The sequence below is a fragment of the Gossypium hirsutum genome, chromosome A03 (genome assembly GCF_007990345.1).
Source record: "Gossypium hirsutum isolate 1008001.06 chromosome A03, Gossypium_hirsutum_v2.1, whole genome shotgun sequence".
Taxonomy (NCBI): Eukaryota; Viridiplantae; Streptophyta; class Magnoliopsida; order Malvales; family Malvaceae; genus Gossypium; species Gossypium hirsutum.
The window spans coordinates 5,039,042-5,056,516 of record NC_053426.1 but is presented as its reverse complement, the minus strand read 5'-3'; the positions used below and the strand labels follow the sequence as shown (position 1 = coordinate 5,056,516).

Sequence of the window (17,475 nt, the reverse complement as noted above, 5' to 3'; positions counted from 1 at the left end):
TTAAATGCTGATGAATGAATAAATTTGCATTTTAGATCGAGAACCTGAAACAAGTCGAGGAAAAGAAAAAGTAGCCGATTAGTCCCTGAACTTTTACAAATTCTGCAAATCGATCCAGGTAAGTTCATATGGCTGAAATTTAATGATTAAATGTTAATTTCATGAATTATACAATGTATGATGAAATGTATTTATTGTTGAAATGAGAATAAAATAAAAATGTGAAAATCGAATAAATGATCAAATTAAGTGGAACACCGGATTTGAGTACTTCTGATCAAGAAACAAAGTGATAAGTGGCTACACTTATCTGATCAAGAAACAAAGTGATAAGTGGTTACACTTATCTGATCAAGAAACAAAGGGATAAGTGGTTACACTTATCTGATCAAGAGACAAAGTGATAAGTGGCTACACTTATCTGATCAAGTGATAAAGTGATAAGTGGTAGCTTCAGCTACACTTATCTGATCAAGTGGCAAAGTGATAAGTGGTAGCCTAGCTACACTTATCTGATCAAGGACAAGTGATAAGAGGTCATATGTCAAAGTGAAAGTGAAGTACTCAATTTTCCGTAACCGTTCCTTAATTTTGATCAAGGATGGTAAGTGACAAATGGGCCCAAAGGAATTATGGTAAAAGAATAAGTAGTAGTGAGTTTATACCAAGGAACTCACCAAAGATTGTGGTTGACAGGTAAATTTAGTAATGGTGTATATTGTATAAGTGTACAAGTGTTTGGTAAGATTTATGTTTTATGCCTATGAACTTACTAAGCTTTTCTATAAGCTTACATGTGTGTGTTTATTGTTTTTGTAGATTAACGTATTTATACATTCGGAGGATCGGATCTACATCAAGAATCACACTATCCAGATATACTCCGGTAGTTTATGTTAAGCAACTTTTTGGATTTATATGGCATGTATAGGGAATTGAAGTGAAAAGTAAATTTGAATGTTATGGTTGCGTTAGATATCGAAATATATACATGTTTTTAGTTTGAAATGGTTGATTGGTTGAACTTCATTAGTATTTAAATGAAGTAGATGAAATACTGGAATTGGTTGTGATTTGAAATTTGCAGGGAAGGTTAGACAATTATAAAGGGGTTATATTGAATTTTTTTTAAAAATTGCAATGGAGCAGTTCTTGGACAGCAGCATTGATGTAACTTTTAAAAATCACCAAAAATAGTGGAAATAGAATTAGAAGTTGAGTGAGATATGAAATTAAATCTGAAAGAGTCTACTTTCATATAAAGAAGTGGAGTAAGCAAAAGAATTATATACTTTTAGATATTTGAATTTTAGTGAAACAGGGCAAGAATGTTTTTGAAGTCCCCTGTTCTGACTTTAGAAATTCATTAAAAATTGTACAGAAGGAATTTTGAGTTATAATTTATATGTATAGACTCCTTAATGAGTCTATTTTCAGTAGAAATAAGTTTAATCACCATATGAAGCCTTTAATAAGAGATAATTAAATTTTAGTGATGAGTGGTTAGGATAGTCGATTAGTGAAACAGGGGAGACTTCAACTAATAAACTGTACTAATTGGCTAAAGAAAAAAATTCTAAAAAATTTATGATGAATAGATATATGAGTCTAGTTTTATGGAAAATTTACGGATCTAAATTTCGAGTTTTGTAGCTTGAATTATAATTATTTTAGTGACTGCTGTACAGGAGGACAGCTTTATTATGAATGATGAAATTAAATTTGAAAGTAAATTTTTTATGCCCCGAACTTTTAAGTTAAGTCAAGTAACGCCTCATGCTCGACTCCGACCATGGTCTCGGGTAAGGGGTGTTACAGTTTCTTTACTTGAAGGTTTTGGATTAATTTTAATCTTTTTTTTTCGTGTTGCTCGATGGAATGTTTATAATAAAATGAAGGGTAAATTATAAAAATAATTACTTTTGTTTGTCCCAGATTATATTTTAGTTGCTTATATTTGAAATTTTACATTTTAGTCAGTTATGTTATTATTTTGTTGCAAAGTGATTACTCTACTGTTAAGCTCCGTTATCTCCCTAACGACGGTCTTATGTGGCAGTCCAAATTAAATTTATTTAATTAAAAACCTATTTTCATCATAGCAACTGGACATCTAAGTTGACATTTAAAACCCATTTGGACTACTACGTAGGACTGTCTTTAGGGAGGTAACAAATTTTAACGGTAGAGTGATCACTTCATAATAAAATGATAATATAAGTGAAAACTTAACATTTCAAATATAAGTGACTAAAATATAAACTGAGGCAAATAAAAGTGACTATTTTTACAGTTTACCCTAAAATAATTTTTTAATGTCACCAAAAATTGGAGGAAGTAGGCCTTATGAGTGACACGTGTTGGAGAATTGTATGCGATGAAAGAAGCGGGCAAGGCAAATAATCTCTCAATGGGTTTGAAGAAAATCTATCGTCTCTTAGACGGACGGCCTTTATATATTCCAACATCACACATCTTATAAATTTATTGAACCCTAAATATTTCTTATTTTTCTTTTTCCTCTGTCCCCTAAAACGAAAGACACAAACAAAACAAAAAAGCCCTAGATACATCATCAAAGGATGTACGGTCAAGACGGAGGCGAAGCTGCTCCGCCTTCATATGCTGGTGGTTATGGCGGATCTGGAGGCTATGGCGGCGGCGGCGGGGGTTACGGTGGTGGTGGCGGACGAGGTGGAAGTGGAGGTCATGGGGGTCGTGGTGGAGGCGGCAGAGGAGGAGCTGGAGGTGAAGGGTATGGCGGTGGTTATCAAAATCGAGGTAATTTTGTTTGTTCTTAATATTTTTTGTTATATTTGTGGGGTAGCGTTGTTGACTGTTCGTTTTCTCGCAGTTTGATATTGGTTTTTTGGAGATCAATCCGCTTTAAGGTCTTGTTATGTTCTTAGTTTAATTAATGGGATCTTGATGTTTCAGGAAGCGGTGGAGGCTATCAAGGTGGAGAGCGTGCTGGAAGAGGTGGCGGGGGAAGAGGTGGTGGTCGTGGTGGAAGCGGACGTGATGGTGATTGGCTTTGCCCTAACCCCAGGTAAACGATCTTCCACTGCTTTTGATTTACTTATGGGGGGAGGTTTTCCTCTCCGTTGCGGATTTTGCATTGTTCATTAGTCAAATATTAAGGTTTCGGTTTGCTGATATTTTGATACTACTGTTAGTTGTTAGATTTATGTTTATTTAAACTGGCATATGTCTATGTAGCTGTGGGAACTTGAACTTTGCAAGAAGAGTTGAATGTAACAAATGCGGTGCACCATCTCCTGCGGGTGCTGGTGGTGATCGTGGTAGTGGTAGTACTAGTGGTGGTTATAGCAGAGGAGGTGGTGGTGGGGGATATGGTGGTAATCGCGGAGGTAGAGATGGGGGTAGAGGTGGTTATGATGGTGCGAGGAATAACAACTATGATGGAGGCAGAGGGGGAAATAATGATAATAGAAGCAGTGGTAGTAGAGGTGGTTCTTATGGAAGTAGTCAAGGGGGAGAAGATAGTGGGTACAGTCAAGTTCCTCCTCCAGCGCCCAATTCTTATGGTGGGAATTATCCACCTGCTCCTAATGCATATGGTGGGAATGCAAATTATGGAATGGACTCAGTCCCTCCACCTACGAGCTATACTGGTGGACCTACATCATACCCTCCATCTTATGGTGGCCCTGTGGGTGGTTATGCTGGTGAGGGTTTGAGTGATGTGAGGACTGGTGGTCGTGGTGGACCTCCTGGTGGGTATGGTTCTGGTGGTCCTCGAAATCAGGGAGGTGGTTATGGTGGGCCTCCTGTTGAAGCACCGGCTAAGATCAAGCAGTGTGACGGCAACTGTGGGGATTCTTGCGACAACTCAAGAATATACATAACAAATTTGCCACCTGATGTCACTATTGAAGAATTAAGAGACCTTTTTGGCGGCATTGGACAAGTAATGGCTGAATCTTATACTTTAAATCCATGTGCTGTCTAATGGGAATTATGTCGTCTACTTCGTACCGGTGTTTCTGTTTTATTTTCAGATATGGTATTTTTAGTTTATGATAATTATTCTTTGAAACTTATTTTGTTCTCTAGTTCCATGTTTTCATGGACTTAGGGGTGTTTTATGTACGTGGTTCTATTGACAATTTCTTTTTCTATTTTGCATGAATATTTTTTTATCCTCACTAGTGTTTCTAACAATTCACTTCTTGTTTAGGTTGGAAGAATTAAGCAGAAGCGTGGCTATAAAGATCAATGGCCATGGAATATTAAAATATACACAGATGATAAAGGAAACCAGAAAGGCGATGCAGTTTTGTCTTACGAAGATCCTCAGGCTGCTCACTCTGCTGGCAGTTTCTTTAACAGTAAGTACTCACAAACTTCTTAGTTTAGTTTGTTGCCTTAAATATTTTACCTCATCCTTGTGGAATCTTCTCTCAGATCATGTCATGAGAGGCTATACGATCGGCGTGGCTATGGCAGAGAAGACTGCGCTCAAAGTACATGATCATGGGTATCATTTTTACCTTTGACTACCTAACTATAACCTTTTCATTTAGATGCCTTTTCCTGTCTCGAAGTGATTGAGATGTCCCATTGGGGTTTTCTTTGGATTGAGTTAATCTATATAATAATTAGATGCTTTGTTTTTCAATGTTATTTATGAACATATGATGCCTATAGAGCATTTTTTTCTGTCTATATTTTATACTGTCATGTCGGATTCCTGCTTTAAGGTTTTACTTGCTTTTATTTCCTTTTGAAACCAAATATTCAAATGAGCACCTTTGGTTATCATTAACAGCCTATGTTTTACTGCTCATCTTGTGTATGGTTTGCTTATGGTAATACTTGGTCACCCCTTTTGTTTGTCACTGTGGAATTAAACAGCAAAGAAGATTGCCTAAAATTTCTCACTTGTGTTTATACCAAGTAAACTTGTTCTCTTCCTAAATAAATTCTGTTTTTTTTTTTTAAATTTGACAGAGGTGGTAAAGGTGGCTACGGAGGTGGTGGCGACAGGCGCAGGGATAGTTACAGAGATGGTGGTTCTGGGCCAGATAGGCATCACTATGGCGGAAATCGTTCACGCCCATACTGAGAGTCTCTCAGCTTCAAGTATTTTATGCACTAAGAATGTGGTCTAAGGGTTCTAGTTGTGTTGCATTGACGGAATTGTTCTTGAACAGGAGACTAAGAGGTAGGTTGTTCACTTGTCTGGGCAATACCCCTTTTTTCTCCTTTTCTTCCTTTGTCTACTGTTAGCTGGGGGTTCTTTCTTTCTAGTTGTCGCATTGATTGAATTTGTGTCAATCTTTTATAGAGGCAACTGGATTAACTCCAAATTGCTTGCTGCTAAGGTAGGTTGATAATTTCAGGTGAGTGCGGCTCTTACATTTACCTTTTTTGTTTGGTAGTTAACCCTTGATGGTGGACTTGATTTTGTTTCCTGTCTGCTCATCATGGTGGAACAAGCTTGTTATTTATATGCATGCATGGGTATCTCCTATATTAAGTCTTTATGCCTTAATGTTGTCAAATTATCTTGGTTTGGGCTTGAAATTTTTGTCATGTTGCCAGTGTTGTCAAGGTGTGCGCCATGTGCCTTAGCATTATCCAACAAAAAACGCCTCAAGACACTTCCAGGCTAGGTCCATTTGATCAGGTGCACGCCTGATGCGCCTAGCCATGCCTTCTTGTAGGGCCATAGGCATAATTTTCTGATTTTTCATTTTTTTACCTCTAATAGTAAGAAATGGATCCATCTCAAACTCAATATTTGAGCATTCAACATCATGGACCATAAAGAAATAATGCATATTGACTAATAAAGAAATTGCATGTTTCATAGATAAACTAGACCGCATTTTAGAGACTGTAGCTCCTAAGCTTTATTATGCTGACACACATGACTTCCAAAAACTCAATACACTTACATGAGGGTTATGCTTTGTGCCAAAGGCAATACAAGGGTTCTAGCACCTAGAGTGCATCTTTTGCCCTAGTTAAAAACTAGTTAATGGCTTGTACATAGTTGATTTGCTAAATAAGAAGTTGGGAATGATGAGTGGTTGAAATGGCATTGGATGATTGAATATACGACTGGTGGTGGCAGCTGTGGTATTGGTGAAGTATTTGAAATTCAGAACAATGGCTGGAGGGTTGTGCCATACCTTCATGATCTGTTTTTGTTGAAGCTTTGAGCTTTGGGATATGGCAGCAACTTGTGATGCTGCATGTTGTTTGATAGTTTTAGTACCGAGGGTGGTCATCAAGGATATTCTCAAGTGTTCTGTCTAGAATAATGTCTTAAATCTTTATGCATTTAGCACCACTGTTTATTTTGTTGAGGCACAATGTTCCAAATTTATCAATGGGATTGCTGCGGATACACGGGTACTTCAAATGCACTAATTGAATAATTCGGCTGATTATGTGGTTTATCCTTGTTTAAATTAAAATTTAAATGTGAAGGTTGTGGATTTAATTTTGTACATTAGTTCAGTATTTTTAGTTGTATTTATCAATTTTTAAAAATTTTTGTTCTTATCAAATAATAAATTTATTTATTAAGTTGTTATGTTCAAAATTTTATGTACTAAAATTATTATATGTAATGTATTATTCATTAAATTCTTGTTAATGGATTAGTTTGTGTAATAAATAAAAATCTAAAATTTGAAAAGCATTGAGATTTAAAATGAATTAAATCTACAGTCTGTGTATAATATATGTGATTAAATTTAACTAAACAGTATTAATATTTTGGTCGGGATTAATTTTAAAATTTGATTTATAGAGTAGATGGACATTAATATTTAATTGAATTAGAGTATAAAATCTAAATGTATTATTTTTGTAAAATAAAAGGAGGATTAACAGTAGAATTTAACTTTAAATTAATGATTTATTTGTGATTGTACGTGTTCACAAATAGTAAAGAAATCATAAATAAACATATTTCTAAATAATTAATTATATAATAAATGGAGTAAAATAAAAATATAGAAAACGTGTATGATTGGTGTACAATAAATGGGCTTTCAACTAGATTCATATTCTTAGGTATTATAGATATGCTACATATGTCTTCTTAGTGTTTGCATCGTTTATATGTCTTCATATTTTGGTGATTAATTAGTAGGATAATGAATTTATAAAGTTAAATTGTTTATTGTTAAAAAAAATCATATTGTTTATAAAAATTTGTAGAAGATGTTAGGTAAAGAGATTATTGTCTCGCTCTTGTACCTCAGATTTATCTAGTTGGTCATCTAAATTTGTTCATGATTTTATTTTTATCGTTTATTTAGAAAGTTTATTATTTTAGTTGTTTCTGTCAGACGAGTTGTTAATTTTAGTTACTAGCCACTATGAGTCTACTGCATATAGTTATATATATAAATGGATCTTATCCATCTGCGTAAGTCGTCGGTTCAAATTTGATGAGGAGTTTTGACTTTATTTTCACGAAACTCCTATAAAATGGTAGTATTCATATTGAAACATAGGGATGTTATTTTTATTGGTAATAAAAACCTAATTTACTCTTAAATACTTTTGGCCCAATATTTGGTTTGTTATAATAATAAATTTAACTTTTAATATTTTACGTATTTTATAAATTTGATCGTAATTTAAAAAAAAATTAACAATTTTTACCCACAACCTTGGGATAAATTTAATCTAAATTCTAAAAATTTATAGTTTAAAAAAATTGAAAAAATAAAAACACAAAAATATATAAAACGTTTAAAGATGTAACTTTGAAATGGAAATTAAAATGCATGATTTTACTTTCAAATTAAAGAATAATATTTGAATTAATCTTTCATATCATAGCTAATCACACAGTTCTTTTTATCAAATTACTTATAAGTAAAATTGATATTCGGCCTAATCTTACAGCAAAATTTCTTCAGTGGAGTTCCTACGAAACCATTCATCTGTTACTTGCACTGCAACCACATCCACAAAATCCTCAAACAAAAAGTTAGTATATTAGATTCCAAATGAGTAAAATAAAATTCCCGGCCGAGCTCACGAGCACAGTCGGTGGCGGCTTGAACGATGGAGGAGATTTGGCGGGAAAGGGAGTATTGGTGGTCTAACGGTTCGCCGTTTCTTTTTAAGGAGTTTTGGAGACTTGGCCTTTGTTAGTGCAAACCTTCTTGAATAGAGCTTAGCTTTCTCCCACATTGGGGTAGAGTATCACATCAAGGGGCACTCTTTATTGCTTTTTTTAGGCATGGTATCTTTAGTTTGGTTATTAATGAAATAACCAAATTTTGCGAATGGAAAAGTTCAAGGATTGCAATAGGGAGAGCGTTTGTACTCAACATGAGGTAATGCTTGAATCATGGGGAAGGAAGGTGGCAAATAGAGTTAGTAACAAAGAAAGGAAAGGGATCAGAGTTACCTAGGTGTGAGACGCAACCTAGGAACTCAAAGAGGATGATGATGAGGCCCTAGAGGTAGCTTTCTGGATTCTTCAAACTCCTTTGACTCATTGAAGGGAAGAAACTCTAAAGTAAATTGAAGATAAAACGACACAGATTAGTGTAGGTGATGTCTAAGCGCTAGTGTTGCTGAAAGAGGGCCTTGAGGGGGTCCGCAATATCTTCAGGCTCTTTGAACTCCTTTGACTCCTTGGTGGGAAGATTGATGATTTCCATTGTATTTGAGGGAGACAGACCTTGAAAGTGTAGTAGAGGTGAGTGGAGCATGCTTTACGGACTCCTCAAGGAGAAGGGATTTAAACATCTAGGCTGGAGGTTTGGAAGGAGAGAGAAACTACAGGTGGTGAAGAGAACTTGCAAGAAATGAACTCGGAAGGCCTGGGGGTGTGGAGAGGCACTGCTTCTTCAAGGCATGCATTTTGCAAATAAGGCTCACCAGATAATCCTTGAGTTGGTTCCCTTCCCTATAAACACAAATCCCTCCCTACTCCTCAATGTGTTAAGGATGTTCAATCAATAGAGACCTAATTTGGAAAGTGAAATTGGTTTCTGGGATACATGATTCTGTATTTCGTTTTCGTGTCATGATTTTTAAGTATGTGTTAAGAGGGTTTTTAAGGTATGAGAACTCATTAATTATTCTAGTTCCTGCTTGTGCTTATGAAAACATTCCTTATATAGCTCTTGCTGTGTGTGCAGTTTGCTGGAGATCTTGATTCAGAAACACTGTCTGCTTTTGAAGAGATCAAGAGCAATGCATTCCAGGACACTTGGTAGGATCCAAAGAATTGTTGGCGGGAATACCATCGGCCTGAGTCGCATGGCTAGTTCATAGATTTCATTTATCATCAGCACAAGTAGTTGTAGTTGTGGAAATAACACAAGGTAGAGGTGATGTGAAATCAGTGTTGTTCCAATAGGGTCGGAAGCGTGTAAATTATTGTACTAAAAAATCACACAAAGTTCAATTCCCAGGGAAGAGAAGTGGATCACATGGATCTCTTAAATACCAAGTCTTTCCTTAGACAGAATATCCCTTCTATAGTAATTTAATAGCACAATTAAATACTACTATTATACCCTCAAATATTGAAAGAAAAATAGGACAAGAAAGAACACAAGAAATTTAACGAGGTTCGGTAAATTATACCTACGTCCTCGGGCACTAACACCAGATGATAACTTTACTATCTCCAAAGTATTACAAACAAATAGAATTCCTTAAGAATTCTCAAATGGGAGAAGAGAGAAAACTAAGAGAGAAAGATTGGTTGGGATGAATTGAAATGAGAAATGAGAAGGCCTATTTATAGTTGAGGTTTAAGGACCAAACAATAAATAGCCCATTATCTCAAGGACCAAAAAAAAATTATCCTATGCCACTTTTTCAAAGTCAACTTTAGGGTGCTAAACTTGCACCACTTTGTATTGTTTGCCATTAATGTTGTCTTCCATTAATGTTAACAATCTCCACCTTGAAAATTTGATTAGGATAATCACATCTTCACACACTTCCTTCAACTCCCCAAATTCGATAAAGTTATCTTTTGTAGTGCCTACAAATGCACTCTCGAGCCCATACACCTGAAGGTGCTCAAATTCTCAGGATGTTAATCAAGTTCAAACAATGATTAAACTTGATTGTTGTTACCACCTTGGTCATCATATCTGCGGGATTATCTGCTGTCGGAATCTTCTGAAGTAGAATTTTTCCTTTTTCAAAGACTTCCCGCACAAAGTGATATCTTACGTCGATATGCTTGGTTCTTGAATGATAGACTTGATTTTTCGCTAAATGAATAGCGCTCTGACTGTCACAATATAAACTTATGTGACTTTGAACAACTCCTAAGTCTTTCAACAATCCATTAAGCCAAATAGCCTCCTTAACAGCTTCTGTAACTGCCATATATTCTGCCTCTGTAGTAGACACAGCTACTGTAGACTGTAAGGTAGACTTCCAACTTACTGGGGCTTTCGCAAGAGCAAAGTCGGAATCAACATATCCAACTACAAACTGACCAAGTGCTTCATCCTGTTCAAAAATTAAACCAACATCTACGGTTTTTCGAAGATACCGTAGAATCCATTTCACAGCTTGCCAATGTCCTTTTCCAGGATCATGCATATAACTGCTTACAACTCCAACAGCTTGTGAAATGTCAGGCCTCGTACACACCATCGCATACATCAAACTCCCAACTGCATTAGCATATGGGACTTTCGCCATATATTCTCTTTCATCTTCAGTCTTCGGAGATAATTGAGCACTAAGTTTCAAATGAGAAGCAAGTGGGGTACTTACATGTTTTGTGTTTTCATTTACACCAAAACATTGTAATACCTTTTTCAGATATTGCTTCTGATTTAAACAGAGCTTGCCTCTCGGTCTATCTCTACTTATCTCCATGCCGAGAATCTTCTTGGACTCACCTAGATCTTTCATCTCGAACTCTTGATTCAACTGAGCCTTCAGCTTATCTATCTCATTTTGGCTCTTCGAAGCGATTAACATATCATCAACATACAATAGTAGGTAAATGAAAGATCCGTCATGCAGCTTCTGCAAATATACACAATTGTCATATTTGCTTCTTGTGTACTTCTGCCTTCTCATAAAGCTATCAAATCGCTTGTACCACTGCCTCGGGGATTGCTTCAATCCATATAGCGATTTGTTAAGCTTACAAACCCAATTTCTACCACCAGCATCTGTGTATCCTTCTGGCTGAGTCATATAGATCTCCTCTTTTAACTCACCATGTAAGAAAGCCGTCTTAACATCAAGTTGAGCTAGCTCCAAATTCAACTGTGCTACCAAGGCCAACAAAATTCTAATGGAGGAATGCTTCACAACAGGGGAAAATACATCATTGTAGTCAATTCCCTCCTTCTGAGCGTAGCCTTTAGCTACCAATCTTGCCTTGTAGCGAATATCCTTCTTGCTAGGAGATCCATCTTTCTTTGCGAATATCCACTTGCATCCGATTGCCCTTTTACCTTTCGGTAATTGCGCCAACTCCCAAGTATTGTTCTTCCGGAGAGACTGCATTTCTTCATCCATGGCGCTTTTCTATTTATCACTTTCTAAGCTTTGCATTGCTTCTTGATAAGTGATAGGAATATCATCAACAACGGGAAGGGCGTAGGCCACCATATCAGTAAATCGAGCAGGTTTACGAATTTCTCTCCGTGGCCTTGCAACTGCAACTGGTTCTGGTGTACTTAGTGGTTCTTGGGTCAGAACCTCTTCAACCTCTAATTCCTCCATTGTGGCTGGAGAATTAGACTTATTAACTGGGCAAATCCCCATCTGCTCAAACTCCACCTGTTTTGGAGTACACTCCACCTGCTGTGGAGTATTGCTCGTCTGAATATCTTTATCTGCTACCTTTTTCAATGTGGCAGATTCATCAAAGGTAACATCTCTGCTACAGATCATTTTCTTTGTGCTTAAGCACCAAAGACGAAATCCCTTCACTCCAGAAGTGATTCCCATAAAGAGAGCTTTCTTTGCCCTCGGATCTAACTTTGACTCCTTCACATGGTAATATGCAGTGGTTCCAAACACATGTAAGGAATCATAATCTGTAGCCGGTTTTCCAGACCATACCTCCATAGGAGTTTTTCTTTCTAATGCAGATGATGGCAAACGATTAACAAGATGGCCAGCGTATGTCACAGCCTCAGCCCAAAATTGCTTGCCCAACCCAGCATTGGACAACATACATCGAACTTTCTCCAGCAATGTTCGATTCATACGCTCTGCCAATCCATTCTGCTGTGGTGTATCCCTAACTGTGAAGTGTCGAACAATACCATACTCTTGGCACACATTGAAGAACGGATCACTTTTATATTCCCCTCCATTGTCCGTCCTAAGCCTCTTGATTTTCTTGCCAGTCTGGTTTTTGATCATAGTTTTCCATTTAAGAAAAACTCTAAGCACTTCATCCTTAGTTCTCATGGTATACACCCAACTCTTCTGGAAAAGTCATCAACAAAAGTAACAAAGTAGTGTTTTCCTCCCAATGAAGGTGTCTTGGAAGGCCCCCACAAATCTGAGTGAACATATTCCAAAATACCTTTTGTATTATGGATAGCTGTACCGAATTTCATTCTCTTTTGCTTTCCCAGAACACAGTGCTCACAAAATTTTAATTTGCAAGCCTTTGCACCTTTCAACAATCCTTGCTTTGCCAGAATTTGCAAGGATTTTTCGCTGGCATGTCCCAACTTCATATGCCACAACTGCATTGAGTCCAAGTCTTTGTTACCGGAAGCTGCAGCGACTGCTCCAATAACTGTACTACCTTGGTAGTAATACAAGTTATTTTTCCTGATGCCCTTCAATATCACAAGTGCGCCAGATGTCACTTTCAAAACCCCATCTCTCATAGTAACAACTGAACCATTGGATTCCAAGGCTCCCAATGAGATGAGATTTTTCTTCAAATTGGGCACGTACCGAACATCAGTCAGAACTCTGGTTGATCCATCTTTATTCTTTAATTGGATTGAACCTATCCCAACAGTTTTACAGGCATTGTCATTGCCCATATAAACAACTCCTCCATTTAGTTCTACTAAATCAGAGAACCACTCCCGGTTAGGGACATATGATAGGTACAACCCGAATCCAATATCCACTCATCTGAATGGAACGACGATGATGATGCAACCAGTGATAGTTCAGAGTCACTAGTATCATGCTTAGCAACACAAGCATCTACAGCAGCTTTTCCCTTATTCTTCAGCTTTGGACAATTTTTCTTCCAGTGGCCTTTCTCATGACAAAAAGCACATTCATCTTTCCCGAGTCTGGACTTTGACTTTGATCTCCCCTTTTGAGTTTTCTTCCGAGTGTATGAACGACCTCGGACTACTAAAGCTTCTGTATCTCTGATTGAGTTTTTCTGTTTGTCCTTCTTTCTCTGTTCATAACTGTATAAGGCCGCACAGACTTCGCTCAGAGATATATCACTCCTGCCATGAAGTAGAGTAGTTTCTAGGAACTCAAACTCCTCAGGAAGTGACCCCAACAGCATCAAAGCCAAATCTTCATCTTTGAATGTCTCATCCATATTCAGCAAATCAGTGACTAACTGATTAAATTTGGTGATGTGATCATTCATTGTGGTACTTGGGACATATGTGAAGCGAAACAGTCTTTTCTTCAAGTGGAGCTTATTTTGACTGTTTTTCTTCAAAAATTTTTCTTCAAGTGCCACCCACAACTTATTTGCAGAAGTCTCCTTTGAAAAAGCATACCTCTGCTCTCGAGAAAGGCATGATCGAATTGTGCCACATGCCAACCGATTGATCGCCTTCCAATCTTTCTCCTGTACATCATCTGGTTTCTCTTCATCAATGGCAATGTCTAGACCCTGCTGAAAAGGGCATCTAGAACCTCACTTTGCCACATACCAAAATGACCCGTGCCATCAAAGATCTCCACGGCCAGTCTTGCATTTGCAATTGTCGGTCTTGTCCACATGGACGATGTTGAAGCTCCTACACCGACCGTTTTCTCCATAATCTTTCAATATACCTAAGGAAATCTTTTCTGATGTGGAAGATCAGTTTAAACTGCAACCACAGAGCATACTACGATTAACCTTCGGCTCTTGATACCACTTGTTGTTCCAATAGGGTCGGAAGCGTGTAAATTATTGTACTAAAAAATCACACAAAGTTCAATTCCCAGGGAAGAGAAGTGGATCACATGGATCTCTTAAATACCAAGTCTTTCCTTAGACAGAATATCCCTTCTATAGTAATTTAATAGCACAATTAAATACTACTATTATACCCTCAAATATTGAAAGAAAAATAGGACAAGAAAGAACACAAGAGATTTAACGAGGTTCGGTAAATTATACCTACGTCCTCGGGCACTAACACCAGATGATAACTTTACTATCTCCAAAGTATTACAAACAAATAGAATTCCTTAAGAATTCTCAAATGGGAGAAGAGAGAAAACTAAGAGAGAAAGATTGGTTGGGATGAATTGAAATGAGAAATGAGAAGGCCTATTTATAGTTGAGGTTTAAGGACCAAACAATAAATAGCCCATTATCTCAAGGACCAAAAAAAAATTATCCCATGCCACTTTTTCAAAGTCAACTTTAGGGTGCTAAACTTGCACCACTTTGTATTGTTTGCCATTAATGTTGTCTTCCATTAATGTTAACAATCAGAGTATGTAACATATTTTCTCACTTTTTTGATGAAAGTTGGGTTTATAATATCTCATGCATGCATGCTTCTACTTGTACTCGTACCCCAGGCATAATGCACTTAAAATTAAGTTTTTGTGGTGGGGGTGTCAAGAGAGAAGTCTAAATGTGTATTAAGAATGGTGACATTGTTAATGATTATATTATGCCTCTGAGTTCCATTTGCTCTCAGCCAATATTTCGATATGCAATAGAACTCTTACATCGACAAAAAAACAGTTTCATAAGTACTAAGTAATATATAATAACACCACCAATTTCTATAAATATAAGATAGGAGAACAAGAGTACGAGTCTTGAAACTAAGGGACATAGCACATCTTTTTCTTAATCATATTTCATGGATGGATGTCAAACCTGGTAATTTTTCGTAAACATATTGTTCATCACATCATCGACCAAACCACGTAACGTAGAGTGTGAAGATCCAGCATTCATCAAGGCTTTCCTACTCTTTTCACTCATCTCTTTTACCCTTTTCCTAACATCACTGCCCTCTTCCATCACGCTCCTTATTCCTTTCTCTATCGTTTTGGCACTCACGATTTCAATTTCACCGCTATCCATACCATCTTTCCTATAATCCATTTTAATTTCCACTGCTAATCCCAACTCCCTCACCAATTCAAACGCATTCAGTTGTTGTTCTGCGTAAACTGGCCACGCCGCTATGGGAACTCCGAACCATATACTCTCCAGCGTCGAGTTCCACCCACAGTGCGATACGAACCCTCCAGTCGCTGGGTGGCCCAAAATCGCCACTTGCGGTGCCCAACCAATGATCTTACCTATGCCATGCGTTCGATCTAAAAACCCTTCTGGCAGAACCTCCGATGCATCATCGTAGTCGGTTGGGCTTGCCCTCGGACCCTTGGATGGGTGTGGGGGTTGGCGCAATGACCACAAGAACCGGTGCCCACTCTGCTCTAGCGCGAAAGCAATCTCTTTCACTTGATCCCCATTGAAGCTCCCCCCGCTCCCGAAGCAGAGAAACACTACCGATGACGGCGGTTGTTCATCCAGCCATTTCATGATATCAGAACTCTGATGGACCTCAGTTTCACTCTCGAGATTCAATATAGGTCCCACTGGATAAACGGGTAGAGCACTAGCATCAGATAGGGAACTAATTGCATGTGATTCGAGCTCCCAAAACGTGTTTATCATTATACCCTTGGCCTTTCTTAGCCCTCTTGTCAAGGTAATCACCATAGGAAAAGATTCAGGTTCGAGCATAACAGTGGGAAAGAGTTTAGATGACACAGGATTGAGGTAGGAGGGTATGGTGAAATCAGTGTCCGAGTCCTTAAACTCAAAGATGTTAACATTTTGCTCATCGTGAAGGTCTAGTACATATAACTGAAAGCCGAGAAAAGCTGCACCCGATGTGTAGAAAACATAACTCGGAACACCCAACTCGTTACCCAATTCAATGAAAGGAGTTAAAAACATGTCGAGAACAAACCCGGCGAGGCGAGGCGAGTCGAGCACAGAGGTGGAGTACTGAACTATATTGGTGGCAGCCTGTTTCACTAACGGTCCATGGGTTTGCAATAAAGTAGTGGCAAAATTGGAGAGAGATCCATCTTCGTGGGTTTCAGGTGGAGGGAGGTCGATGAATTTCATGCGAGTGGCAGTGAGAGAGTGGACGTAGGCAGCGACTTTTGCATCGGGGTTTAGTTTCATCATGAAAACAGTAATGGAGAGATTGGGATGGAGATCAAGCAAAAGCTTAGCCAGTTGGACCATAGATACGAAATGGCCCATTCGAGGCATTGGGATGAAGACAAGCTCAGCTTTCATGACCATCTGGTACAGCACAGGACAGGCAACAGAGACGATGAAGAAGGTAGATAAGATCGATGAGTGGAGGCCACTAAAAGTTGAGTGATGACAGATTGTACAAGTAGTACAAGTCTTAAAGGCGTGGAACTTCGTTTGGACGATCATGTCGTTAATACCACCCAATCAATTTAATTTATCTTTTCACTGAAAAAGAAAAGAAAAAAAAAATTAACTTTAGAAATCGACAAGTAAGGCACGACATAATTAGTACTTGTCCGATCTCTGTCCACTTTCATACTAACGTCCTTTGGTCAATAATACCGCCTACTATATTTGTATTTTTACGGATATTTTTAAAAATATATATGAGTATAGTTTGACACAATAATAATATTAAAATCTTTTTTCTTTTTAAGTTCAATAACTGTGTAATGATTATTAAAAAAAGAGAGTGATGTCGTCAATGTATCAGACATTATCTTAAGTACGGTAGCGGATAGAAAACAACTTATTTTCATAAATATTTTGTCATTCAATTGATTTTCATAATTAATCAATTTTTATATTATTTTTATAAAAAAAAGGCATAAAGAATTGGACTAACAGAGGATGCCATGATTGAGGAAGTAGGGGATGACCTTAAAGCTTCATCGAGTGCCATGTCATCAATGGTAGAGCTAAAGAGTTCACCTAAGATGTATTTAGTATTGCTTTTTGAAAATATTTTTGGAACCATAAGCAATGCTAAGCAAACTGTTTTTGAAGTCAAAAATACTTTTAAACCTAAAAAAAAACTTTTTTCTAACTTTTGCATTTGGGAAGTGCTTTTAATAGACCTGTATATGGGCCGTCAAGCCTTACCAAAAAATTATGCCCGTTTTCTAGGCTTGGGTCCATCTTAACCTGAAAAATGAGTTTAAAATTTTGTCCAAGCCTGACCCATATAAAAATGTTAAAACCTGGACTTGACCTGGCCGAATTAATTTTTTATATAAAAATTT

General features: G+C 37.4%; 2 protein-coding genes across 5 annotated transcripts; one reads left to right on the top strand and one right to left on the bottom strand.

Annotated features, from left to right (window-relative positions):
• The first annotated feature begins 2,417 nt into the window (after nucleotides 1–2,417).
• Nucleotides 2,418–6,482, top strand: LOC107963857 (transcription initiation factor TFIID subunit 15b). Of its 4 annotated transcripts, XR_005921280.1 has the most exons (8): nucleotides 2,418–2,781; nucleotides 2,938–3,049; nucleotides 3,220–3,931; nucleotides 4,202–4,352; nucleotides 4,429–4,501; nucleotides 4,975–5,188; nucleotides 5,312–5,366; nucleotides 5,569–6,482. XR_005921280.1 is itself a non-coding variant. In XM_016900358.2 (6 exons), the coding sequence occupies exons 1-6, from the start codon at nucleotides 2,583–2,585 to the stop codon at nucleotides 5,087–5,089; spliced, it is 1,362 nt and encodes a 453-aa protein (XP_016755847.2). In that variant the 5' UTR covers nucleotides 2,418–2,582; the 3' UTR covers nucleotides 5,090–5,510. The 4 variants fall into 4 exon arrangements, 1 of the variants encoding a protein (XP_016755847.2); XR_005921283.1 differs by having other exon boundaries at nucleotides 4,975–5,366; XR_001702060.2 differs by lacking the exon at nucleotides 5,569–6,482 and having other exon boundaries at nucleotides 5,312–5,510.
• An 8,447-nt stretch (nucleotides 6,483–14,929) lies between these two features.
• LOC107963855 (anthocyanidin 3-O-glucosyltransferase 2) lies at nucleotides 14,930–16,671 on the bottom strand. The gene has a single exon (XM_016900356.2). The coding sequence runs from the start codon at nucleotides 16,637–16,639 to the stop codon at nucleotides 15,041–15,043; it is 1,599 nt and encodes a 532-aa protein (XP_016755845.1). The 5' UTR covers nucleotides 16,640–16,671; the 3' UTR covers nucleotides 14,930–15,040.
• Between the last annotated feature and the right edge of the window lie 804 nt (nucleotides 16,672–17,475).